The sequence below is a fragment of the Streptopelia decaocto genome, assembly GCF_964273445.1.
Source record: "Streptopelia decaocto genome assembly, chromosome: 9".
NCBI classification, from domain to species: Eukaryota; Metazoa; Chordata; class Aves; order Columbiformes; family Columbidae; genus Streptopelia; species Streptopelia decaocto.
In genome coordinates this window covers 6,787,542-6,814,957 of record NC_138664.1, presented here as the reverse complement: position 1 = coordinate 6,814,957, position 27,416 = coordinate 6,787,542, and the positions used below count along the sequence as shown (strand labels likewise).

The following is a 27,416-nucleotide window of genomic DNA, read 5'->3' as shown; positions in this document are numbered from 1 at the left end:
CCGGCATCCAAGCTATGGAGTAATAAATATTTATTGCTTTTCCTTTTTGCATGTTGTGGAAACAGATGCAAAAAGGAGTTCAGTGACTTGTGGGAAACGAGCCAAAACCAGATTTTCTGCTGCTGCAAATGAGCTCAGCAAAAGGAACAGCTCCTATTTACCTCCTTAGTGGTGCAAAAAATGTCCATCCAGGACAGACCCGGGACACTGTACTCTTCTCCTAACCTGTGACATCCCAGCTCCACTCCAGACATACCAGTCTCCCCAATCCCACACACTCAGCAGCCTGGGAACAGGAGATCCCTCTGTGCCAGGCAAGACAATACAGTGACAAGTGGCCCTCTGAAACTTTGAGATATTTACTACTTATGCATCAAGTATTGCTAAGACATTGTAGCTGTTCCTACTTTGTCAGGAAGCCAAAATTTTAATAGCTTGTGTTGTCCAAGGCACAAACATAAGCTCCTTCTCATGTGACGAGATCCCATTTTTGTATCTCAACTCTTTTCAAGGAAGCCTCATATTCTCTCAGACCTCTTTCAACATAACCATGCACTAACGAAACTGTTTGTTCTTTTGTCATGCTGCTAAGAGCATGCAAATACTACAAAAAGCCAAACAGAAGCATCACAACTGCTTTTGGTTTGTTGGCTTTTATATTTTTTTTCCCAGATTAAAGGCAAGTCTCACCATTCAAATACAGCTTAAAAAAAAAAGAGCGACTGCAATAAATAGGGAACAGGTTTAGGACCAACTGGTGTCACAAAGTTTCAATGCAAGGATCCCCAAAAAATTCAAACTTGTCTCATAGTAACCTGGCTTCAAAAGGGATGGGTGGGAGTTTTAATTTCCATCCTTTCTCAGTGGCTTTTGGTTGCTCTGCGTAGTCACCTTAAAATCACCAGTTCCACCTCCTATCGCAAGTGGCAGGTTCCTGCTGGCTCATCTGGGTGATACAGAGGCACAAATGGACCTTTGTGATTATTTAGCTGATGATAAATCAAGCAGGATATGAATCTGGTAAATTCTTCCCAAGCAGCTCAGGCATGGAGCGCCCATTCACCAACGGGGTGGAAGAGCTGAGGAAAACCCCCGCAAAACAGGGTGAGCAAGAAGGGTCCTTTTAACACTCTGAACAGCCTCATTAAAAGCGAGCTCTGGACTGTCAATGGGATGGAAAGGGCGAGAAAATAGACCATAGGGGAAGAACAACTTTGCTCCCAGGACATGATGCTTTCTTGAAGCAGGAAAAGGCAGAGACACAAGACAGGCTATATATAAATGGTTCAAGATGCATTTTTTTCCATAAATGAATGGCTGAAGTGCATCACACTTTGCCAGAGGCGACCAGAGAAGCATGTAATGTGAATCAGTTGAAGGAAAGAGAGAGAAAATCCTGGGACTGGGGTTGGCGATACAGAAACCCAGCAGGTCTTTGGGCTGGAGAGGAGAAAAGGCTGAACACACTTGGAAGGGACAACACTTACTTACAAAGGTCTCCAGGTACCACCAGTAGGGGCAGGTGAGATGGGTTTGTGCAGTTTCACATGAGGCCCTGCAAACAGCAGCCCCTGCCAGACAGTGTAAGCTGCTGCTCTTTCCATGATCACTCTACCCACTGTTTATTAATGCAGTTTGTCGGTGTTTTTTTTCTTCTTTTTCTCCACATCTGAAACATCTCCAGCTGATTTTAAAAGCCACTTTCTTTTTTGCGGAAACATGAAAGCTCTCCATTATTCAGCACTTATTCCACATGGATGAAGGTCGCTGGCCTCCTTAAAGAGTTTTCCCGCAGCACGTAACATTAATAGCCGCACCAAAACGAAATTAATTTCATTTTCTGAGATGTTGCTTTTGACGCTAAACTAAGTGGGAGGGATGGGAGGGAACAGCAGCAGCAATTCCTTGTGTGGCTCCAGGCGAATTACACCTTAGGCACCTGGACCAAACCCACAGATGGTTTCTGCCCTCCAGGGCATGCAAAAGGCTCTGCTGTGAGCTGGTCCCTACTGGTTGGTACCAAATCCCAAACTCCTGCTCTAGCACATGGTCCTGAATACTACAAATCACAGCCAGAGTGACGTTCACAACATGTAAGCATGTTCGCAAAAGGCTTTCACAAACTCTTAAAAACGCTTAGGAGCTTAATGAGGTGAATTACTAGGTAAAAAGGTACTTTTTCATCATTCGGGAGGGCAGGACACCACACACACACCAAACATCACCACAAAACCAAAGAATGCAAGGTTCAAACCATGCCCTTAAAGGACGGAAAGACTGGAGAAGGGAGAATAAATTGCAGTGAATGGGATCAGCTCCATATTCTCTCACTTGGATGTAAAAGGAAGAAATTCTTCCCCATGAGGGTGGTGAGGCCCTGCAACAGGCTGCCCAGAGAAGCTGTCCGTGCTCCCAGCTGCTCCTCATCTCTCTCTACCTAAGGTCACCTCTCAAAACCACCTACTACAACCATCCCCAACCCAGTTCTGCTAAAACAAGCCATACCAGATTTAATGCTTTATACAATTGATCTTCTGAACCTGGATGTTTTTGACTGAACAGGGTGTGGTGCCACAAACTCTGCTGGGAGGCCTGGTGAGATGCGACATCCCCCATTAGTTACCCATGGCCAGAAAAGAAACAGAGCCAGACCCTTAGACAGAAGCACCTATCCAAGAAAGCAATGATAAAGCCACCGAAGCGCTGTGAGGCTGGATGCAAACCAGCTTGGGGTGGAAAAGAAGAGAGTTTGGCAGCAGGGAGTCATAAAGGAAAGAAGACTGAGTCAAGGGAGGGCTAGAATTAAGAGGAAAAGAGGGATCAGCAGTGTTGTGACCTGCCTTTTCACTATGGGTAAAGAGAGCATAGCAAGGAAAGGTAACACCAGTGCCCTGCTTTCTGCTGTCCTGACCTACCCCTGTTCAGGTCACCAGTATTGCACAGTATAAACAGCCCAAAGCAGATTTGCCATCATTGTGTAGAAATCATACGCCATTTAGAAGCCTTGGAATTAAGTTGACTTTGCAATTCAACAAACAGAACAAAGGAAAATAAATAAAAAGCCAGTGGGTTAAAAGTCAGGATCTCCCTCAGTGCTGGAAACAGAGCTTGCTTTTAGCTGTGCTGCACAGCTAGAAGACTAAAGCTTAAGCCATGATATTAAGGTTCATACGGCTGAGAAGATATCAGCATTTGGGCAGACGTCAGCAACTCTTTCAAGCGAGTTACAGATACCAAGGGCTGGAAAGTCAGAAGCATTTCTGCTTTGTAAAATGTGACATGCCAGGATATTTATTCTGTTGCAAATGATGCATACGTGAACCTTAAACACTGGGGCTTCTTGCTGCTGAAAAATAGACACATGGCGGATTTCTGGTCCAGGTATCCTGATGCTCCTGGCTTCTTCCATTCACCCCAGTCTGTGGTCCCCCACAAGGCATTCTGGACTTGCACAGCATCCAAAAGTCCTAATACCACGTGGCTCCAGGGAGAAAAACAGTGAGAAAATGCCTTTAAATTAGCCATATTATGGCTCGCGAGTACAGACTGGGTGATGAGTGCATTTTGCCAGCACTGAATACAAATCAGAGGCAGCATACAACCACGTATTGCCTGTTAAATCATCAGCTCATATTTTCAGCAAGCTTTTTCACCCTATGTACCCCTTGGAAAGGGCTTCTTGCTTCTCCAAAGGGCATGTGGAAGCAGCAGGGGGGCAGACGGGCAGCTCGGGACACGCTGCCCACTGTGGGGCACGGCCAGTCCCCACGGCCCGAGAGATGCTCTGCCTGACAGACCTGGGCGAGCAGGGACCCTGGGGACCAGAGCTGCCCAGCTGAGGCTGCTTTTAACCTCACTGAAGATAACAGGCTTTTTAGCTGCTGGCCAAACGCAAAATGCCACTAATTTTAAAGCCTGGACACAAGCATTTGGCTTTTTTCAGAGAATGCTCCAGAAAGCCTCTGCCTCCTGCACAGATGGGTACAGCCAAGATCTAGAATACAATCCATGAGAGCTGGTGAAAGTTCATTTTACTCCTTATGAAATTATTGTATCTGTGATTTTGCTGAATATAAAAGGTTACAGTTAAAACTTGGAAAAACGAAACCAGAAAATTGCCAGTACTTCTGCCACACAAAAAACACAATAAAGGCATTCCTCTATTCAGAAATTTATATTCAAATTAAGCATTTGACTTGTTGCAATTTTTTGGAAGAGTCATTTTATAGTTTCCATTGTTGTTGCTGTTGATTTTTCCTATTTCGTTTTCTTTCTTAGATAAACTCTCCCCAATTTGCTGCTAGAAAGTCCTGAAACAGTGAAAAGAAAAGGGAGGTATCGCATCCTGTTGAGAGTTAGATCATGTCCAGCTGCACAAGAAATGCAGAGAAAGAAAACGGAGGAACTTGACCAATGGGATTTTGGGTCCATGGGATGTCAGAGGTCTGGGAAAAACACTTTTTGTCTCTGTGCCACGATTCCAGATGCCACAAAGGACAAAAGATAAAGGCACACCTCCTGCCCCAATGTGCTCAGGCTGGGTGTGCAAAGACAATTGCTAATGTCTTCACTGCAAGTTAAGCTCTATATCACCCTTGAAATGGGCCAGGACCATAAGGCACTGATGAACTTCCAGTTTATTAATACATTTCTTTGTTCCCTAGAGAGATTACATTAAAAATTTTAAAAATTGTCATTTTAATTTTCCTTGAAATAACTTGGGAAATGATCATTCTGACTTAACCTTGAGCATTCTTAAATTTTTTTTTTTTTAAATAGTCCACAGTTTCCCCTGAAGGGAGCAGTAAACTAGTTGTCTGTAAATGGAGATTTACCTGGTCACCAGTTGTATGCAAGTGGGATTATATCATCATCGTTTTTACGGCATCATGGGTATACGCACAGCACTGAACAAATGAAGAGCTGTGCCAGACAAATAACAGGTCTCCCAACCAAAAGGGCTTACATTAATTACGTTAATCCAGTAGAGACAGAGGAGTGTGATTAAACAGTCTCTGCTGCCTGGGATTTGGCTGTTATCCAGCGGTAATCCTGCACAATCTGTGTTTTAAGTGTGTGTAAAGGGGATACTCTCACCACCTACCCTTAACATCAAAGCTTGAGACTTGGGCAGATGACAGCATCCTTCGATGCAGGAGCAGTTCCTGGAGAGCAGCATCTCCAGAGACGAGCCCTGAGTCCCTTGGCCCAGCTCCTGCCTGTCCCTCCCTCGACTGCTGTGAACCCAAGGACACCAGGGAGTTGAAGTTCAGTTGTAACTTTAATTAAACCCCAAAAGCCTCTTTAAGCAAGAGCAGAAGTAGGCACAAGAAACACAAACCTGCTGCTAAACCATCACACTAAGCTCTTTCCTATACAGCTGATAGAGGACAAAGTCTATTTCAGAGGGGAGGAAGACTCAGCCATGCTGACACTCCATGCAGACAGGTGAGCTTAGATCTGAACTCCCTCTCCAGATGAACAGAAACTGTACAGGAGGCAGCTCATCCTCCTGCTGCACAGAGGAGTCTATTGAATTACAACAATTATAGCATCACCTTTAATCTCCCTTTTCGTCAGCTGTAACACAGCAGTTATGAGCACAAGTGGCTGGAAAATGGTACAGATTCACATGCAGCAACACAGCCTGGGGCATCGGTGGAGTCACAACCCATGGTCTCTACCAAACCCCATTGCAGGTTGCAACTAAGAAGGATTTAACCCAGGCTGGAGGCAGTAAGTCTCAACAGACCTTCTGCTCCTCTTCCACCACCTTCTTGTGAAGGACCAGAGATTACAAAGAACAGATGCTGCAGACTCTGCCCAGAGAAGTGTTGGAGTCACCATCCCTGGAGGTACTTAGTTGAGGTTCTTAGGGACATGGTTTAGTGCTAGAGTTAGGTTATGGTTGGACTCGATCCTGAGGGTCTCTTTGAACTGAAACGATTCTATGAAATCGGGCCTGTGACTGCTTTGTGCCACTTCCCCACCTCCCAGCAGCCAGCCAGCGTCACCCCAGCGATGCCTGCCAGGCACTGTCACTGTCCCCAGAGGCACAGGGTGGTATGTGGAGTGACACAGCAGGACACAGCCGTGACTCTGCTCCTGCAGCTTCAGCACAGCAAAAGGTTATCTCAGCTTCTGGCCCAGCTGGCAGCACAGCCTCACCGCTGCTGTGAGGTCCCTGCTGATATATTATCCACCTGCTGCAACCAGAGCCCAGAGTATTTATTCGCTCTGTCTCTGGCGGGATGTCTCCCACTCAGGGAAATCTCCCAGGGCCTACCTGCCAGGCAACTTTACCAGCTCATTCAGCTCTAAACATCACCTTTGGCAGGCAGACAGCAGTTCTGTGCTACCCAGCACAGCTCCAGGGAGAAGCTGGCAAGAAAAACAATGAATCATCTGCTGAACATTCACTTGTGACCATGCTAGCGTGGATTCAACCGTTCAACAGCGGGATCCAGCACTGAAGGCTGCGAGGAGCAGGACCAGATGCACAGCTTCAGGGATGTGAAATGGGAAAGGTCCACTCCTGAACATCAAATCCCATTTCTACACTCACAGCTGACAATGAAGCAAGACCTGAAATCCAAAGGGATCCATTTAAATAAATCCCATTCCTCCCTCTGGCACATCTCACAGAGAAATAAAGTCTCCAGGACAACGTGGAAGAACCAAAACACCCTCATAGCAAAGGCTGAGGTCCCAACCCTCCTTTTCACTGCTTTGCACAACAGAAAATCACAAGTGAAAAGGCAGGTCTGAGAAATGCTCTGTTGCCAAGTCTCCTGGACAGAAAACTGAGGTAGTAATGTAAAAATATACACTCATAGAATACAGTAGGAACACGACTAAAAGCCATTTCTAAATTCTCAATCTCTCTTGCCGACTAACGTGCTACACGTGGCAACTCATTTCTCTGTCTCCGCATGGCAGATGGGACAGAAATCCAACAGACAATGTGAAGAAATGCTCCTTGGGCAGGAATCAAAGAGTCAACGCTCAGGAAGTGCAGATCCCTGCCACAGAGGTCTGGTTTGCAATGTGTTCTTCCATACCATGGTAGAAAACCCCACTCGAACAAGCAGGGAAGAATGTTAAAGTTTAGCAATCCTACTACTAACTTTGCGGTGTATAAACTCACTGCAAACTGTTGAAAAACCCAAGCTCATGGGTTTCCTGTACCTGCCATTCCCAGAACCTCCACTCAAACAGAGGTGCATTTTGATGAGCTGGTGACAACTAATTTGTTCAAGGTTTGCATTTTGTTTGAAAAGCTCAACATCCCCAGCATGAAAAGCAACAATGTTTTCCTTGGGTCAGCAAAACAAGGCAAATGCAGCTTTTATTTTTCACCCTGACCCTAGATGGGGGAGGCATGGATCACGGGCAGAGGCACAAGGGCTCTCAGCTATACAGCTGGGAATGTTTTGCTCTGTAGTTGTGTAATCTCATCCAATTCACAGTTGGAGGTTTTCTAGTTAATAAAACAGCCATATGGGGCATTAAAAAATTCAGAAAACAAAGGCATTTCCTTCCTTTGCCACCTCCAGTCTCAAAAATCCCTCCAAAAACGTGACAGCCAAAAAAGTAAAAAAAGTAGTCAGTGGTACTCCTGAAATTCAAGAGCATCTTTTCTTCTTACAAGCTTTCTACTCAATGCAAGTGTTATCAGCACCTTTGATCAGTATTCTATGGGCAGAAGACAAATAATGATGGGTTGACGGCAGTAATTAGCATCTTCAGTAGCACTGGAATCTCTTTGGGAACAAGGCTCTGAGGACACTTGCTTCCCTGATACCACCCACACCCACCATCAATACATAGTTTATTCAGAAAAAACAGCTTGCTTTGCAAGAAAATGGAGACTACATGGGTCCTGTGGTTCAAGAAGAGGCACACAGCAATACCCTTGGGAATTACCCAACAATTGTGATCCAGAAAGGCAACGTTTAGCCCAGATTCTATTTAGACACCTAACTCCCATGGTTATTGATTAAAATAAAAGAGCCTGAATTTTAACAGAAATCAAAGAGCCTTTTGATGTGAGGATCCAGGCTTATGTAGACTTAATGGAGATAGTCCATACCATGTTTCCCCTATATCAATATAGCTCCCATGTTAACTCTAGTTGCTTCAATACCTGCATTCCCCAGCCTTAATATGCTGCTGCCCACCCCAGCTCTCCACCTTTTGCCAACATCTTTGTTCTTGCCTGTGCTGAATGCAGGATTTCCCAAATCCTTACCCCATCCACCTCCAACAGCTGCCTTGTGCACTGTAGATTCAATTTCAAATTGCCTTCCTGGGCTGCAGTAAGCAGCACAGGCCTTTTGGAGCATATCCTTACCCAGTGCTACGCCTCTTCGCTTGCCTTCACCTCCCTCTGCTCCTCTGGCTCAGCTCTAAAATTTACTGCCCCTCCAGGGCTAATAAAGCCCAAATTTGCTGATTTTAAGGCACAGAGTAAGTCTCATCTGTTTACTCAGACTCTCAATTCCACAGGACAGCGAGACTAATTTATTCAAAAAGATTTGCTAGAGCTGCTCTAGTCTCCACATTACTACGGCTTTGGGGGGTGCAGAATGCAAGGCAAACTCAAGGAGCTACACATGGGAGTATTTTATCCAGTAACGCTGTAGAGCAGCACAGCTTCTTTTCATTTTGCTTGTTTATCAGAAATTTTCACTTTGACAGGTCTTCCACGCATCAGCAAAACCCATTTAAGACTACATTTTTCACCTAGTGGGATGGCCTGCCCTAATCTTCGCCAGCTGCCCAAATCTGCGCAGTCCCAGTGCACTTTCTTACCAGTCCAAGGAATTACTGGAGCACTCTTATCAGTGCTGGGATGTCATAAGGTGAGGGTGATGGCACAACTGCCATCTCTAGCAGCAACAAGATTTTTGACAGGCAGATGCCACTTTCAACATATCTTCATCACCTTCACAGCCCTAAAGCCGAACGTAAGCATCAAGGCAAGAAATAACGGATTTGGGACAAAAATGCACAAGCAGACGAGAAAAACCACAAGGAATTGTGGAATTCACTGCCATTTCTGTTGTGTGGGCCATAAGCTTAAATGAGCTTCAAAAGTGACTGGACAAGCCCAAGGCAGTTGTCCCCTGTGTTGGTGGCTTCTGGAAGCTGGTTATAGAGCAGCACGGAGTCTGACTGTCCTCAAGCCGCTTCTTCAAAAGACAGTGTTGGTCTCAGCTTTATCCTCCAACTCCTGGAGACAAATTAAACACCATCTACAGAGGTGGAGCAGGTTGGTGCTAGCAGACAAGAAACCAGGACCATTAACCCCTCTGACACTGAAAAGGAATGTCTGCACTTTTAGAAGATACATTACTTTGCAGGAAGGCAGTGAAAGGTTTTAGGTCTCAGAGCAATTGCAGGGCACCGGAGTCAAAATTGCTGGGGTCTATTCTCACCCTCCTGCTAACCTGTTTCATAACCCTGGAGACACTGCTGGAGTAAATGTCTTCGTTTAACCCACGCTTGAGTTTTGCTTCTACTTATAAATCAAGTACCTCCAGGATGCTAAACAACTGATGAGGTGTGGTATCCAGACCAATTTTCCACTTGATACATAATTCTCATCAACGCAGGAAGGGAGGCAAGGTTTAGAGAGACAAGGAGTATATTCTACTAGATCAGGTGAAGCTGGGAAACAAAAAGTAAACCCTTCAGTATGAGTAGTCACACCGCTCAGAACATGATGCACCAAGCAAGAACATGTGTGTTCTCCAGCTGCCTCAGCTGATGAATTAGAAGGTCTTATCATTCCCTGAAAACCTCTTGCCCTCTGGCACCCGTGGGAAACTCTTCACAGCTCACACAGAACTACTGCAAATAATTCAGTTTCTTGCAATGCTGCTTCTTGCGCACTCTACAATGCAGCATGCTTGTCTACCACCAGTACCAGAACAGCACGCTTTTACATGGAACATAAATGAAGATATGCATTGATATAAACTGAAAGTACAGTAAAGCATCTTTACACTTGCATTGCAGGAATGTGAATTTTTATGTAAAGCACAGAGGGGCGATATCGAACACACACTCCCCCCCACACAACACCACCACCGAGTGCCCAAAATGAACAGAAAGCTAGAGAGGCAACCCACAGCTGAGAATGGTAAAGCTCAGTGCTCAAGACAAGACACCTTGGTAGCATGGCCAAGGTAAATTATAGCTCACTTCTTGCTTACCACCACCCCTTTCAGTCCTCTAGCAGATGTTTTATAACTCTGCAGAGGGAAAGCTTTCTCTAAAAATTCTTACTCTTTTGATGATCAGTCTGATTGAATTAGGACATCCATATGTTGTTAGCTAATGGCTAACAAGATACAGGTGGTCTTTCATCACAAGGGTAATTGGTCTCTGCAGCAATGACTAATACAGCAAACTTGTCCCAGCTGTCTTTTGCCCCCCCAATATTATTTCTTTCCAACTCTAATAAGCAGTATCACTGTCTTGTACAGAAATACAGCAGGAATGGTTTGCCCAACACTGAGGATAGGAATGTACAGAAAAATCACAGGAAAAGCGAGGTAGGCACAGGGAGACAGTGAGGGAAGAATTGGTGCACAGTGCATCTTGTTCTTCTACCTGTTTGAACTCTTGAATTTCTGCCACTGCTTTGATCCACTGCCTTTGGCCAGATCCTGCACCTTGTAATAGAGCCAGTCTTGTTTAGCTGCAGTGACGTGTTCTGAGGTTTTAAGTGAAAGAGCAACGTGACCTGTTGTTAACATCCATTTGAGAAACTATTTAAATCCTTACATTTTAATCGGTTCATAAAGCGCCAAATTCGGATAGCCTCCTCCAGACAAAGTCCCTATTATTGCAATCAAAAGGGGACTTAGTGAGAGTAGGCCTCCCTCTAAGGAAAAGCCAAATGCCTCATTAGCAGCACACTTAATGAAATGGCTCTACCTTGGCAAAAAGAAATCTGTAAAAATTGTTTCCAAGTGCTTTCAAGAGAGAAAAGTTCAAAGGAGCAATTTTGGGACCAAACCCCAAACTTTGAGAACGCAAAGCCAGAATTATTTGCCCAAAACCAAAGTAAAAGCTCCCAGCTGAATAACTGCAGACCAGTCAAGCCAAGGTCCTATGCATGAAAGAAGAAGATCATTGTTGCCCTGTACCATTTTCAGCCAGAGCTTCTGAGATGCAGATGATGGTCAGTTTCTCCTTTCCCAAGCTTAGTTTGGGCCCTTTACTCAGCACCTTCCTTGTGACAGCCGAGCTGGTTTGGAAGATGCAGCTGACTGACAGCTATCACGGGACAGGTCAGTCAGTGGAGAAACACCTTGGCACCAGCACAGCCGCAGCTTTCCCGCAGCAGAGCAGACAGGGCTCCACTTCCAGTAGGAAGATCTCCAGTAGGTTACACCCCAGCACATGGCCCCTGATGACAAGTCTGCCAGATGAGAGGTTTTAGTTTGGTACTGATCCCGTGTACACGCTGCCTTCCCCCCCAAGTCCACGCACCACACCAGGGAAGGTGCACCACCCACTCCACAGACTCTTCTCATGGCTTATGAAGTGACCAAGGAGCATTATCAAGGAATTTTATGTTTGTTTTGCAAGGTGCATAACCACTTGTGTCCACATGTTTTCCGCCAGGCTAGTCCACCAGAGAAAAATCAAGCACTAGTAGTTATTGAGACTGCACTGATGTCTCCACAGCAGCTCACAAAACAGGTACTATTGGGTCGTCTCACACCTTTGATTCATGTCCCAGCTGCTCTTCTGGTGTTAACGCCATTAATTTTTAATTACTTAGGTGCACGCACCAAACCAGTCATGTTGGTCAGGCACCTTCTGGACATCTCGTGCCAGTCACGCATGCAGCCTTGAAGAAAAAGTTTCATCCAAGACCTGATCTACCATTACTCCTTGATGTCCCTCACAGCCCCTGGAAAAAGCTCAGCTCTGAAGGTGCTTGAGGAGTGACAGGTGCAGAGCCACCAATGTACAGCAAAGGAATAATGATAAAACCACAATTTAACAGCAGCTTTGGCAGCTGAGCACTGCCAGGACCCATGTGTCAACAGACCATTGCCTGACCCGTATGTTTGTGCTGTGGCAGTGCTTGGGACTTTGCAAAAGCAAACACTTTTAGGAGGTCACTCAGATAACACCTATCTGGTACCTAAAGGGTGTGGGCATCATCTGGCCCAGCATCCAGCCCAAACCCACAGCAACCTCTCAAAGGGGCAAAAAAATCTGGTTGAGCACCTCACCCAGCAACAGAAGCAGCAGTTGTGAAAAGCATGAAAGCAGGTGCTTTTGTGAAAGTTTTACATTCTTCTATACACTTAAATAAGCACCTTGTCCTGCAGATAACCAAGGAACAGCCAGCTGCAGGCAAGGAGGTTTGTAGCCAGACCAGCCAGCTTTCCTTGCAGCTCACAACATGTTAGACGTCACCTAAGCAGTGGCAACAAGGGTCTGACGCCCTGCTGGCACTGGGCAGTAATTGTGTGTCAGGATATATAATCAAGCAGCAACTATTCGGAACTTTAAGGCAGCGATTCTCTTTTAACACTACACTTCAGGTCACTGCCCTTTTTTATTGGAAGGTTACAGTGGTACAGCAAAATTCACGAAAGCCATCTCTTGCTCACTCAGCTGAGGATGAGTGTGATAATCACTTCTGACAAGTCCTAAAATATCCTCCATAACAAATTCTTTGTTTTGGTAGGTGAAGAGGCCAACACAAGCCCCTCTATTGAGCAACAAGACTTTCACCACTGCCGTGAGGCCAGTGCTCTGATCTGTGCTGGCAAAGGGGCAGATCCTGTACCTTGTTCCACCGTGGCAAGGCACATGCAAAACACAGCTCCAAGTGTCCTCAGTACCAGCCTGTAAACTGGGACCAAAACATCCAGAGACTAACTATGTGCAATGAGTTGGGGAGTCTCAGTTGAATTCCCAGGAGAAGGGCCAAGACAGACAGCACAAGCTGCCTCACTCCCACTTACACCATCAAAGAGGTACAATAGAGCCTTCAGCTCTTGACATGGCCAACTCATCACCTTCCAATCTATGTAATTAATTTTATGAACCTTAGTACTAATATGTACTGTCCTCTACATGTTTGCCATTTAAATGACAAGGACATGGCTTTAAAGAGGCTGCCCAAGGAATCACACACCTCTCTAGGCTCCCCAGTTGATGACTGGCTTAAATGCACTACAGAAAGAAAACACGCTCAGAAAGTGAAATTATTTTTAAAAGACAGAGTCAGCAACACCCAACTAAGACAAAAATCAGCTGCAGAGTGCACAGAGTAACATGGAAACAGCTCCCACCCTCGATATGCTCTCACACACAGTCATTTGTGTTGGACTCAAGCTTTATTTACTCAGCTCATAACAAAAAAAAAAAGCTATTAGCAGAAGGTTAAGGTAACTGGAGCAATTGCTGTAAAATAATGGAGCCCATAGCAGTTACGACTCTGTGCATATATACATTTAATTGAATAAATACATCCATTCAGTTACCGCCTTTCACAACTCAGCCTTTCTGCCTGCAGTGGGGAAGGTTATACCCATTAACTGATTATTGTTACTGCTCTAATACACCCTACACACTTGTTTATGTTTCCATTTAATTTTCCAGGATATTACCACTGACACTGTAAAAGGGGACACGTGTAACCGAGCCAGTCCCACTGACACACAGCAAATGAGAACACTGATCTCTGCCCCAAAGGGCGATAATTACAAAGGCTGCAGGCTACCAATGGATCAGCAGGTTAGGCCAATGTAGTTAATACCAGTATATCGACATGAAGTCATGTGATTTAATCTAATCACAAACCACAAGGAAGACATTCTATTGCATCTGATGCAAAGACACCTTTCAATAATGCACAGGCACCGCAGCATTCACGCTGGCAACAGCACTGCTTTTAGCTTAGTGTTAATGCCATGTCTTTCTCAACTCCTTGGAGACTGTGACAGAAAGGAAAGGCTGTCCAAATCACCCGTAGGAGGACGCATTTACCGAACAAAACGATTACAAAATTCTGTCAAAAGTTTAGGCTAAAAATATTACATACCTATAAAATTGCATACATATACAGCAAGGAGAAAAACGATTCTTTGGAGCAAGTGGTCGTGCTCCATGAGTGCACCACATGAAGGTGAGTAAACTCACCAAGCAGCTCATGGGTCACGAGCAGGTGAAATACAACACATAGCAAGTCAGTTAAGATCCATTAGAAAAGTCCTAGTAGAAATAGGCTTTAAAAGGAAAAGGTTTAAGGAAAGCACAAGACTGGCAGAGCCTTAAGTGGGTGAGCTCAGAGAAACGTGTTCCAGCAAGAAGGCTAATGTGAATTTAGTACCCACGTTGTTTGCAAAACACAACTGAGCATGCAAGGAAGGAGTATGGCCAAGTGGGAAAGGCTGAGGAGTGAAAGGGATAAAGCAGCCAGGACAGGCAGAGCTCTACAGACCTCCCAAGTGGGTCCTAAAGACCTTCCAATCAATATATATCAACCGAGGCCTCAAGAGGCTGGTGATATGACCTGTATGCTATCAACAAAAAATTATTCCATTTGCTATGGCTTAGAAATGTAGGTTCAAACATATACTTCAAGAAATTCTGGAGAAATTCAGAGAGGGCAACACCCAGCAAAATTAATTCGTCCTCCACGCAAGAGACTTTTCAGCAGTCACAGAGACAACACTGGCAGGCAGCCATTGGAAAGCTGAGTAAATTTCTGAACAGGGGGAAAAAAATAAATAAAATCACAGAATGAAAAACTATTCTACAGAATCTGGAAGGGACAGAAACAGTGACCATGTCAACACATTTCTGTGGGTACCCAGGGTCCTCACCATCTTTACACAGAGCCTATTATGCTGTAGATATCAAGCTATGTAAAGAGAAGACTTCCAGTCTGAAAGCCAAACTCCTGCAAAATCTGCTCTTTCAGCTCCAAAATATTCACATTTCTCAAAATTATGTGGTGCATCCTCCAGGAAACAGAATTCTAAATGTTTAAAAAAAAAATAAAAATGGAGACATTTGTTATTATGAAAGGTGCTGTCACTGACTGCCCATTCTACAGTCCTTCAAATATAATCAGTTACATACACGAGTCCCGGTAAGACAATGGGGATACATCCTGGAGAAGCCCGGGGTTTTCAACTTTAACGGCATTGAACACATTCACTTTTGCTTATAAAATCAGAAAGTCTGTTTCCCTTTTTTAGTATCTGTTGATGAACCCTAATATAGGTAATATCGGATAAACAGTAGATGAAGTCGCACAATTCATAGCAAATGCCCAGCTTAACAGTCTGAGCTTTTTAGTAGAAATTCAAGTACTATTTTTTGGCATTACCGCTTATAAAACATTGACTCAAACTCTGACAATTTCAGCATCTTATGCTGATAACTTGCTATTAACTCACCACCATAGATACCAACTCTCAGATTTAATTCTTGTCAGTTGAGAAAATGCTTCTGCTTCTCCAAAACACAATGGTTGCTGTCATTTTGACTGACGTAAGCTACCATAAGTGATTTTTCAAATGGACAAATTTATCCCTGGAGACAGCAAGATCTCAAACTGGGCATGTTTGTCTTCCACTGCAGCAAATCTTGCGTTGGTGCTTAAAGTAAGCAAGAAAGCACCAGAAGTGACAGTGAGCATTTCTCGATAACTGTCAACTTAAAACAAAAAGTGCTTCCACACATTCCACACAGAACTCGACACTGCTGTAAAGGTCGAAGTCACCAGTGACAACACAGAGTCCTGTCTCCCTTACCAGGTTAGTCCTATCTGGGCATATGGGGACAGAGATCATCCTGTCGAGTTCTCCTCTTATACCAAGGCTAACAGCTGGAATGATGGCATGACAAACCAAAATACACACAGGGAAGGCCAGAGAGAAGACTAGGAGATGAGACAAAAGAAAGCAACTAAACAGACACATCCAGCAGTGCTGAGTTTTCCATTTTTCCATTCCTCTACCCTGCCACACATCAGACCAAGAACAGCTCTATTCCCCTAAGCACACTATGCTCATGCACATCCTCACACCATCAATAACTCAGGAGCACTCATCACTCCTCATCACTTAATCCTTGCCTCAAGACTTGCCCCTTATAGGATTTCCTTGATTTTTTTTTTCCATTGCAGCAGTTTCTGCAAGTCAGCAAGGAGCCTGAAGTGGTAGCTCCTCAACATGTGGAATATGTTTCCAGTTAAACACTGAGGGAGCTTCAGCAAACTTAAAGAGAATCTCCAACGCATTGAAGATCAACACAGCATTCTTCTGAATGAGCCACACAGTCTGGCAGTACTCCCTCCAACATCAATATCAATTTCCTCCATCAACAGGAGACACAATAATAGCAACTTCCTCTATATAATGCAGCCCTTAATTGTCCCAGATCAAATACTGGCTCCCAGGGGCTATTTATTCTGCTCTATAGGTAACCATGTTGTAGACAAGATGCGACAGCTTTTATCAGCAAATGTTTAATGCTGCAGGAAGCCCAAAAAGGTGTGTATGAAGAGTGCTAATAACATTAATATACCACACCACTGTACGGGCTCTAATTGAACACACAAACCACTGCTGAGAGCACAGTGGGTACTCCAGGGACCAGAACACACTTGCAAGCTCTTGCTCATCTGAGAGGCAGCAAATCCATACAACCACCATCAGGTCAGGCTCTCCCCCACCATCAACTACACAATGCCTCTGATCCCCCTCCTAATGACAGTCTTCATTGATTTTAACCGAACTCACTCAGCAAGACCTAGCAGAAAATGAACTACAGAGGGAAATGTCAAGTGAGTCATTAGTGGGTAGAGAAAGGAACTGTGTAGTAAGTAGTCTTCAACATACTTTTCCTCCTTTAAAATAAAGGATGCCACAAATTGAGGGAATCCTTTGACATCAGTGAAGCTGCAGCAATAACGAGCCCTACACAGTCTGCAGGAGTGATTAATTCCTCTGGTCAGAGGGATTACTTATGCCAAATGCCAAAAAATACACAAGTAAAATTAACCTGCTTGTTTGGAAATCTCTAGATTCAAGTTCAGATCTTACATACAAGATCAGACTCAGAGAGAGAAGCAAGCAAACCAGCACCAAACCAGATTTCCCCAACTTCAAACAGTTGAAAAAAATAAAGGAATTTGTTTATCTGTTGGCCACTATTGCCAACATTACAACCTTTATATTAAGCAGGCACTCGGATGGTGAAAGGGGATGAGAATGTATTTCCCATCACTAGCATGAGCAGGCATGGTCCTGCTGTCTTTCTAACTCTGTTATGACACTGATGGGTTTTCTTCTGAACATCCTTTGGTGTGTACTTTGACGCATGCATCTTTTTTATCTGATTTGCCCTCAGTTAACACAAAACAGGCCTTTTCCTAGAGCTGGTTACTACAGCAACAGAATCTGAGTTTGGTAGCAACACACTGCAGACATTAAAAAAAAAATACGCTATTAGCTCATGAAACATGAAATTACACGTCAGCAGCCCATGCCACAGAAATATCTTCCTGTAATATCTCATCTCCATCTCTCTAATTATGAAACTCCCCACCTCCTTGGCAGAGCAGAAGCCTGAGCAACCTCTGCCTTCAAAGGATGCACAACTGACCTGCCCTATCCACCACCTCCCATGTGCCTGTCATTGCAGAGAATCTACAATGGACCAGATTTGATGGACTTTATGGCCAGAAATGCATTATATTCTACACGTACCATTACTTGCACTAGCCGTTAAAGCCAAAGTTACACTTTGAATTCCATACAGTATCACATCTGCATTCTTCTGCACACATGTTATTAGTACTAATAAAATTGTTAAAAGAAAGAAGGACTGTGGAGGGTTGTGTTTGGGTTGGTGTTGGGCTTTTGGTTTTGTTTTGTTTGGTTTTTGTTTGCGCAGGGTTTGTGTGGGGTTTTTTGTTTGTTTGGAGTTTGTTTTTCAATAAAGGAATCTTCCTGTGCCATCATTTCACTGCAAAGTGGCTGTATTAGATACCATATGAAGTTACTCCACAGAACTCTTGTACAACTCAGAAAGAAAAACACCTCTCAGTGCACATTGTTATTTCTATCTAATTCACTACCTTGGGACACAAGAGGCTTTTTATTGCAGCAGGTGAACAATTACCAGTACTTATCTGTCAAGTGAGAGACTGCTTCTTCCCCCCAGATAGAATAGAGCCCAAATGCAGAATATACGTACTCAACATTAGCAATATACTGAAGACAGCACGGACTGGTCAATCTGATCATTTCTCAACCACAGCGAGCCATGATGGAAACTTCAGCCAGACTATTACCGCTGTTCTTAATTAGTTTCTATCCTGAGGGAACAATCTATGCCAGATTCGCTCCTAATTTAAAACAAGGGAACTTACCCAAAAACATTTTATCCGGTCACATACAGCGTAACCCCTATTGAGTGAGCGTGCTATTATGAGAAAGCAAACTGATATAAATATAGCACACTGACAGTACGCACTCTGCAGCTATTTCCTCAGCGAAACAGAGGAGAATGAAGTGAGTAAACTGCTCAGCCAACTTTCTTCTAAGGCCACTGAAAATTGCATTGATGACATCAACAAAAATATTCAGTTAAAGACAAATCTCAGCAAATCATTCTCAAACAGCATTTGGAACGGAGGAATTTGACCTCTCAAGTATTCACAAATCTGAGGAGACACATACACTTCCCACCAGCTTCTCCATTTATTTTCATTCACAGAATAGATTTATTTTCCTATAATTTTTTCTTGCTAGCTTTTATTTTTACTAGCAAAATTGATTACAGGTTATCTGAAAACCTGCTTATGATGGATAGGCTGGGGCAGAGCAGATATTAAATTTCATTGTTGGTATGGCTGATTGGTTAAGTGTACTCTTCTGGTTAATGCACTCTTCTGCAACCCATAATTCATACGCAGAAATACAGATTATGATTTTCATAGCTGAAGCCAGTAAAGCAAACAACCCCAAAATGCTTGGGGTTTTTTTTAAATTTACATATAAAAAGGAACATGGTTAGACCCATATGTCTGAAGGAAAAATAATGAAGCAGCATATAGTAAGCAGAAATAATCTTCTGGCAGTACTTTCCCAGCTACAGTTGAACTGCCAACTTTAAAGAAGTTATTTTAGCATCCAAGATGAATATATCTCAGGAACAAAAAGAATCACTCTTTCTCATACTCCTCTCATGCATCCTCCTCAATCCTGTTCTCAGAAATGAAGCATTGCTTAAAAAATGCCCATGGAACAGACTGAAAGAAGTTGCTGCTTCTCTATATAGTTACTTATAATAGATAATCTCAGAATCACTCTTAATTCCAGCCCATCATTTACGATGTTGGCGAAGTGGCTCCTGTAAATTTAGTCTCATTATTCACCTTTGGGTTGTACAGTATCTTGCATTTTATATATCATCCCGCTTTATCCAGTGGATTCCTCACAAACACTTACAGAACCAAGTGAAGGTGAATAACGATCCAAGGACAAAGCTAAATGCTGAAATACTCTGATTTTACGGTCAGTTACAGGAAAACATTGACATGTTTTAAATACACAGAAGAACCTCTTTAAGTCAATTAGCAATACATCCAGGAATGCCTTAGCAATGCTATACAGTTAGTCTTTCCAACAGGCCTCCATGCTATCCCAAGATGCCGAACACCATTCAGAAAGTCAGCAGGGCTGTTCAGCTCTGCTGCCTATGGTCAAACCCCAGCTGCATTCAGTTATGCTTGGAAAGTTGATAAAAACATCTTGGGAAAAAAAAAAAAGAATGACCAGTATTGGGACCATCCATTCAGTTGACAGTCAAGACCGGAATCATGGCAAAAGCGCACAGAGTGCTGGTTACTAGAAACTATACTAACAAGTGCAGAAGGATCACACACTTCACTGATTTATTGCATTGCAGCCATTTATCTAGCAACAAGTCTTGCAGAAAGAAGAATTCACTAAGCCAGTGAGTTTTTTCAGAGAACAACTGCACCCACAACATCCTCTTTAAATCTGCCGGAGAGGAGACAACTGCCAAAACACATGAGCACTTTACCCCAATAACAGGGAAGTTCCATTCGGTAACTGAAGCCAAATTTCTTATCTGAAAGTCATCATATCATTGGGATGAATTTTGCAACACCATCCAAAACACGAGTTCTACTTCAGGCTCACCATATCTCAAAATAGACCTCACCAGCTTCTGCATCCCATTCTGTTACAGGGATCACAAAATCTGGGGTCCTGCCACAGCATGCTGGGTCACAGCACCTACTCCAGGATAGATATTTCCTTGCTAAAATGTGATGGTGGTAGTGACGAGATGTGTCTCCTCTCAAGTCTCCTTATATTGCAATGCTGACATGGACAAATGCTTCAGAACAGAAAGGAAACTAGGGTATCTCGGGGAAAAATAAGAAGTCATCATCACATATGCCACCTGGAAATTCTTCAGCTAAAACTCAACCATAAGCCACCAATATGAGAATTTAAACCAATCTGTGCAAAAACAATTAGAGGAGTCAGCATCTTTCTAATCATCGAGTAATAATCACCATGGTTGTCAACCTTAACCGTTGCTACAATAAAAGCAAATATTACTGTGTTTCCCTGCTGCTTACAACCACTTGGTGCAGGGACCTGTGCCAAGTTACCTTCACAAGTGTAGCAGCACATGGAGAAGAGGCCTCAAGGCATCCTTCCCATCCTTTCCTTGCCAGCCGGCAAGGAAAGCCTTCAGTGAGAAGCAGTTCCGAGAGCCTTACCTATGTACAGGGAGGAATCTTTCCGTCTCACGTGGTCATCGATGTAGGAAACTCCCAAGGGCTGGACAGGGGTAGCACCAATGCCCAGGAGGACCTGTGCTCCAATGAGCAGCAAGTACATCATGTTGGTAGCAGTCCTATTCCTGCAGATAAGGTCCGGGTCTGGTCCCTCATCGCTGGTGGACCCGTTGGCAGCACACACATCCCTCCCTTCAGCCCCCCAGCGTATTTCTCCCGATTCATATTCGTACTGGTGGGTCAGAAATTCAGGCAATGCGGAAAGGAGGGCGCCCAAGGCCATGACTATCCCTCCACATCCTATCAAGCGTGGCCGGTGTCCCCGGGCTCCGAAGTAGCTCACAAAAAGGATGAGGGCCAGGTTGCCAATCTCAAAGCTGCTGGCGATGACACCCACGTCAGCACTCTGGAGGTTGAACCGTCGCTCCAAGGTGGTTAAAACACTCACCTACAACAGAGAACACCAGAGATAATTACTGAAAGGGAATACGACCAGTTTTCTGTCCACCCCAAATATCCTGCTAAAGCAAAAATTTCCTTGACCTTCCCTTGGAGCCAGACACATCAAGGACATCTAAATCACAGCAGAGTAGTAGTTGACCTCCAAGCATGATCTGACTACTCAAATACAGCCACTTCAGAAGGTCCTAATACCAAGTGACATTTCACAACCCACCACCTGTCTGAGCACATGTTCTCTTACAAATTCCTGTGTACACCAATGTATATTTTGGGTGCCTACAGACTCCATGATTAGTTAGCCGTTTCCATTTGAACACACAGCCTTCATGTTGCAAACACCATCCCACAAAACCAAGGCACAAACCACATCAAGGCTTCAAATGATGCTGGTCACCCAGGTCTTTCTCTTGAAACGAACCGCAGTTCGCGAGCAGCAGAAAACCTTGCGGATACTTTGCTTCTACACCAGCACGAGGCCATCAAGTCAGAGACAGTGATGAACAAATAGGCAGTTTGGCTGGCATAGAAGGCTTCTATTAAAGTATATAAATAAAATGCTGATCAAAGGGTTTAAACTGTTTGTGGATTAGTTAATGACTGGGATCTTCGCTTACAGAATAATTTTAAGACAGGCCAATTAAGGTTTACACAGAAGATTTAAATCCACCACAAAGAAGGGAAGATTTAACAAATAGCGGTTATTTAACACTAAGAACAAGGAAATACGTGAATAGTCTTCAAATATTTAACATTGCTGTGAAAAGGAATGGCCTGTTCTTTGTATTTAAAATGGGCAGGACATGTGGTGACAGGTTTGAACTGCAGCAGAGACGATTCAGGTTAAACACAAGGCAGGGAGAGATCAGACTTTTACTGGCAAGGACTGTGAAGCATTTAAATATGCTGCCTGGAGAGGCTACCGAGGTCTTTAAAAGAGCATAGACCAGCATCTGTCAGGAAAGACACAGGTGTGACTGATCTCACCATAGGGCAGGAAAATGAACCAGATGATCTCTTGAGAGGTCTTCCAGTCTTGGTTATATAGTGCAATGAAACACAATGTGGATTTTCTGCAACAGTTGTGGCACTGATCAGAGTGCGAAGATGAAACATTAGGTACCTCACCTGCTGTCATCCCTGCTCAAGGGAGAAAACTCAGTGCATTCTCATATCTATAGCAGCATCCCCCTCATACAAGAAAAAAATAACAAAAATCTTGAACATGTCACAGAAATGCCAAACACTTTTACCTTGGATAAAACACTATTTTGTTTTTCAGACTGCAAAAGATGAAGATTTTTAAGGTTGTCCTAAACCAGGCAGGTTTCTCTATTCAAAAAAAACTGTGATAAAGACCTCAGAGCAGAAGGTAGCCCCTGGATAGAATAAAAATAGCCTCCCACTGGAGGCACTGAAAATCTTTGCTGATAAACCTCATGAAGCAGGAGCCAGCCTGACCGAATTTAAAGTATTCTGACAGCAGCTCTTCTCCGGGGGCAGTTGGGCTCTGTAAGGGAACACCAGGGCACAGTTGGACAAAGACAGGCCCATCAGCAACAAAATGGAAAAATGGAAACAACCCACTTCTGCTGCTTTGCATAAGCAAAAGCTCCCAAACCTGACCCCGATATGTGTCCAAGTCAGATCCCCAAAACTGTAATGTTTTTGTGACTTTTGAAAATTCAGCCTTCATCCCATTCAGGCGGTTATAATTTTGTACAACTATTGTGATCCTACCCCACTAAAGAGCCAACAACTGCACAAGACAACAACAAAGCCAACAAAAACACAAACACACACACACTAAAAAACAAACCCTATGACTGAAGGTAATACAAGAGCAATAATTCTTGCTCACACACCAAAGCCAAGTGAAGATGTGCATGCAGAGGGAGAGGAGACCACCACTTTGTCTGAAACACCAGGTGCAGGTACCTGTTGGGATGAAGTGGTGCTGTGATTCATCAGGGGAAACGACGTCCTCTTTTGTGAGAGCACAGCGCAGCCTGTCCCCGCTCCAGCAACCTTGGCCATGTCACTGTTCCCAGCCCTCTGTGGGAGCCAGAACTGAGCAGATGGGGACAGACACTGCTAGAAAACACTACACTGCTATTTTCAAAGCAAGACACATCAAGGTGGAGGGACATGGACAACATCTCAGGCTGCCCCACAAGGTACTCGTACAACAGAGCTACATTTATTATCCACAACATGGGACAGTTTTTATTGCTCGGTGTGATCTAATGGGGCTGGTGGGACTCCAGACTTCAACATAGAGCAAAATACAACAAACTCTAAGCGATGCAAAGCCCCTACTATGAGACCTCCTTCAAGCTGTCACCTCCAGTACATCCCTAGAGGAACTCAGCTATATATGAACAACAATTTTGGCAGAAAGGTGAACCTCTCCAAGATGAGTATATAACTCTGAGCATGCGAAATCACATCTATGGTGCTCATTTCTGAGCCATATCTAGATAGGAAACTCATAATTACTCATTGCAGCTGTGTAAACTGAGGCATAGAGAGCCAAATATTAATGAGATAAGTAGAGTCAACATAACCAATTTCTGATGGAGTAATTTCAGCTGGAAGATTGAAATCAGACAGAAGTGATTTCCCAAGGCCAACTGGTATTAACTAGCTTTGGAAGCCTCTCCCACATTTCAACCTGGCTGCCAAATTTCAGGCTTTTACCATATATACATACATACAAGTGGCTAGAAAGCAGGACAGTACTCAGAAACATTTGGTTGACACACATTACAAGGGTAAGATTTTGGACAGTTGGATTTCAGATACAAAACTGCACCATTTCTAGGTGCAATTCACAGTGACAGGGACAGTAAATTAAAAATAAAGCTGGGAATTAAACCCAGTCCCAGTTCTCATTCTGCTCTTTTATCAGTGGGACTTCAGCTGTTCTTTTCTTTATACAAAAATTTAAACCCCTCATAATAAGGAAACAGAGTCTCACCATGCCCCCAGTTTCTTGCTTTGGTGAAGAGACTGAAACAAAACGAGGAAGAGGACGATGCAAAGCAAACTCCAACACTATCCACTCGGTGCTACCAGCTCTGCCTTTATTAAGTGGGGCATGGGGTGCAGTGGGGGCATAGTGAAAGAACAAAACCAACATAGCAGCCTTGAGCATCCAGAGGAAAACAGCATCTGAGTACAAAGTGCTGACACCAGCATCAGCAGAGTAGCCTCCAAAACACTAACAGTCATGGAAGAAAAAAAAAAATATCCCAAAATAAAAATAGGGTTGTGGAATAAACTGTCAACATGCAGATTTTTAGCCAGAGAACACCAGGAACACAACCGCATTACATCCCAGGGGCTGCAGCCCAGACAGCACAGCCCAAATTCTTGTTTTGACATTGGCAGTGACCTTAAATACACAGGCCAACTACAAAACCAGCATTAGCACAGCAGAGATGTTCCCTGCATTTATTCAAAACAAACCTCTGCCCACGGCTAGAATTGTTCTCCCACCCTCCTCTACACTCCACCTTTACGGGGCTTCCTGCATGTAAGGTGTAACCTGGGAAAACACTTGCAGTTTACACACGGGATGCTCACAGTGCCCTTGTAACTGTTAGATAAAAATGCACCGTACTGCCCATATTTCCTTTCACAAGCCAGCAGATAAGCCATCAGTGCTCCTAGACGCTGACTTGATTTATTAAGAGTTACATAAAATGTTGCAAAAGACATGACAGGTCCCTGTAAAATACCGACGTCATGTGAAAAGGCTGCAAGGATTATAAAAAGTCCCAGTGTGCTGGGACCATGGTGAGCATCCAGGAGTGCAGCCCACAGGGATGGCGTAGGGATGGAGTAGTGCAGGGAACACGAGGAGCCCACGTTATTAACTGTGAAACTGCTATTTCCGTGCTTCTGTCAATTTAAGCAGCTGTTTTGCCAGGGCTGGAAAGAATAGATTAAGAGGCTAACCAGTTTTAAAGAAGCTTCTAACCTGAGAACAGTTACCAGGAGGCTATTACAAGAAACCCTTAAGATTCATACAGGTAACACACATGGGTGAAGTGCATGGGAATGAGAGACACGTGTGGTTTGACCCCAAAGAGTCAGTGGTGTGTAACCACCCACTGAACCAGACAAACCCGGGAGAGGACAGAGGCAGGGACAGCATTGTCATCATGGCAAGTGACAGTGACCAGGACACTGGGAAGAGCAGTGAGGCTACAGCTTTGTATGGGTCTATGCTAAAGACAGCTCTGCCTTGTCTGCTACTCTAAAGGGGCCTTGTAAGTCCACCCTAAAATACTCCTCGGTGACTGGAAAAAGAAAATGACCTCACACGTAAGGCAAACAGTGATAAATAACCTAGATAAACAACAACAAAAAAGAAACCAATCACTACCTTAAGATTTTCCAGCCAAAGCAACTTACATTGCAACCCCTGTAAGTGAACCCAGGGAAGCTTTTGCCATGCCATTCTGGACTTATTTCAATAACACAAGCTCACATTCATCATTCCTGTCTGCCTCAAATCTATACATCTCGGCATTTCTGAACTGAAGTAAATTTGTTCTCTCTGTAGACTGTTTATTTTGTATTAATGCTCAGCAAAAATGCAATCCGCAAACCTGTTTCACACTATTGCCCCACTTTATCACTAAGAAATGAACTGAAGGCTGGGGGCACCGTTATGGAGTCAGAGACACAGTGCATTGAAAATGAATATCATATTGTTCATATCTCCAATGATCAAGTCATATTCACCTACAGAGTCTACAGATAAGTTCATTGTATTAATACTACAAGGTTATATATAGAAAACACATTGACTTTATGCCTGAAGGGCCTTTTTAAAAGGCTCCTTTTTAATGTAAAATACATTTTCTCAGCTATGTGGTAAGATATCAGACTTGAAGAGACATGTCTGCAGTGCTACAGGGTGTAAAATAATTGCCCGGCAACTATGTTCCCAAAGGAAAACAAATGTAAATCATCTCCCACAGTTTCCAATACAGAGCTGGGAAACACAAAATTCCTTGAAGACCATCACAGAAGAAAGGCCACTGCTTCCATGTGCCTGTACCCACTTCTTCAGACATCACCTTGCCCTCCCTTCCAGCAGCCACATGGGACAGGGCAAAGAGCATCCTGCAGCTGAAGGCAACCCCTCCTCCCTGTGGAGCTGGTACCCGTGGGCTTAGCCCCCTGTGCTACCCCCGCCAGCCTCAGCCTTCAGGGCCCAAGGGAACAATGCTGATCCTCTGCTCTGACGTTCCTCTCCTCCACAGTTCCACTGGTCGTTCAGCCCAGTTTTTTAAAAATGCAGACAATTCCCTCAGCATTTTGCTCACTCCTTCCCCATCGGATGGCTGGGAGGAGGGCAACAAGCCTCATGCCCTTTGCCCAGCCCCAGGAATCAGCATTCCTTGCTGCTCCCCACCCCACTGAAATAGCGAGGGCATCAGGACCTCCCATCGCAGGCTGCTGATCGCTCCTGTCAACACCATTCCCAGCCCAATGAAGTCAGTGGAAACGTAAAAACTGTTTTCACCGCAGATGCCGACACTCGCGCTGGCTTTGGGCACATGAGCATAAGGGAAAGCCAAAAAAAGGGTGGTGATACGAACACACCCAAGCTGGCTCTGCTCAAGGTCTGGAAATCATCTCTACATAGAAATTTGCATTCACATGACAGGGATAATAGATTCCACTGCTGAGAAGTAGGGTGTTATTAGCTTGGCTGTTGCTGCATGTGCCTATGCTGTTTCTAGGCCAGTACTGGAAAAATCTGCAAGTTACTGTACTGGTGCCACAAGGAGTTTGCAAATTGGATCTATGCCTCACTGATGTGAAAAATACCTTTTATATTCTAGTGACCAGATCCAAGATGACTGACACAGTCCAAACCAGAATCACAGAGTCATTTTGGTTGGAAGAGACCCTCAAGATCACTGAGTCTAACCATAACCTAACTTAACTTTAGTACTAAACCATGTCCCCAAGAACTTTGTCTAAATTAACCAAACATTCAAGGTCAGTATTTTCAGTGGCCTGAGTAGAAAAGGTATTACACTGTGCACAAGAGAAACAGCACACCGCACTCCTGGCCAAGGCAAGACATGCATTTTTGGCA

General features: G+C 44.1%; 1 protein-coding gene across 1 annotated transcript in view; it reads right to left on the bottom strand.

The window, feature by feature from the left end:
• SLCO3A1 (solute carrier organic anion transporter family member 3A1) overlaps positions 1-27,416 on the bottom strand; it is a 141,826-nt gene that overhangs the window by 96,743 nt on the left and 17,667 nt on the right. Inside the window, exon 2 of the mRNA XM_082060810.1 lies at positions 20,816-21,281. Within this exon, the coding sequence (XP_081916936.1) occupies positions 20,816-21,281 (466 nt within the window). The remainder of the gene's footprint in view (positions 1-20,815; positions 21,282-27,416) is intronic.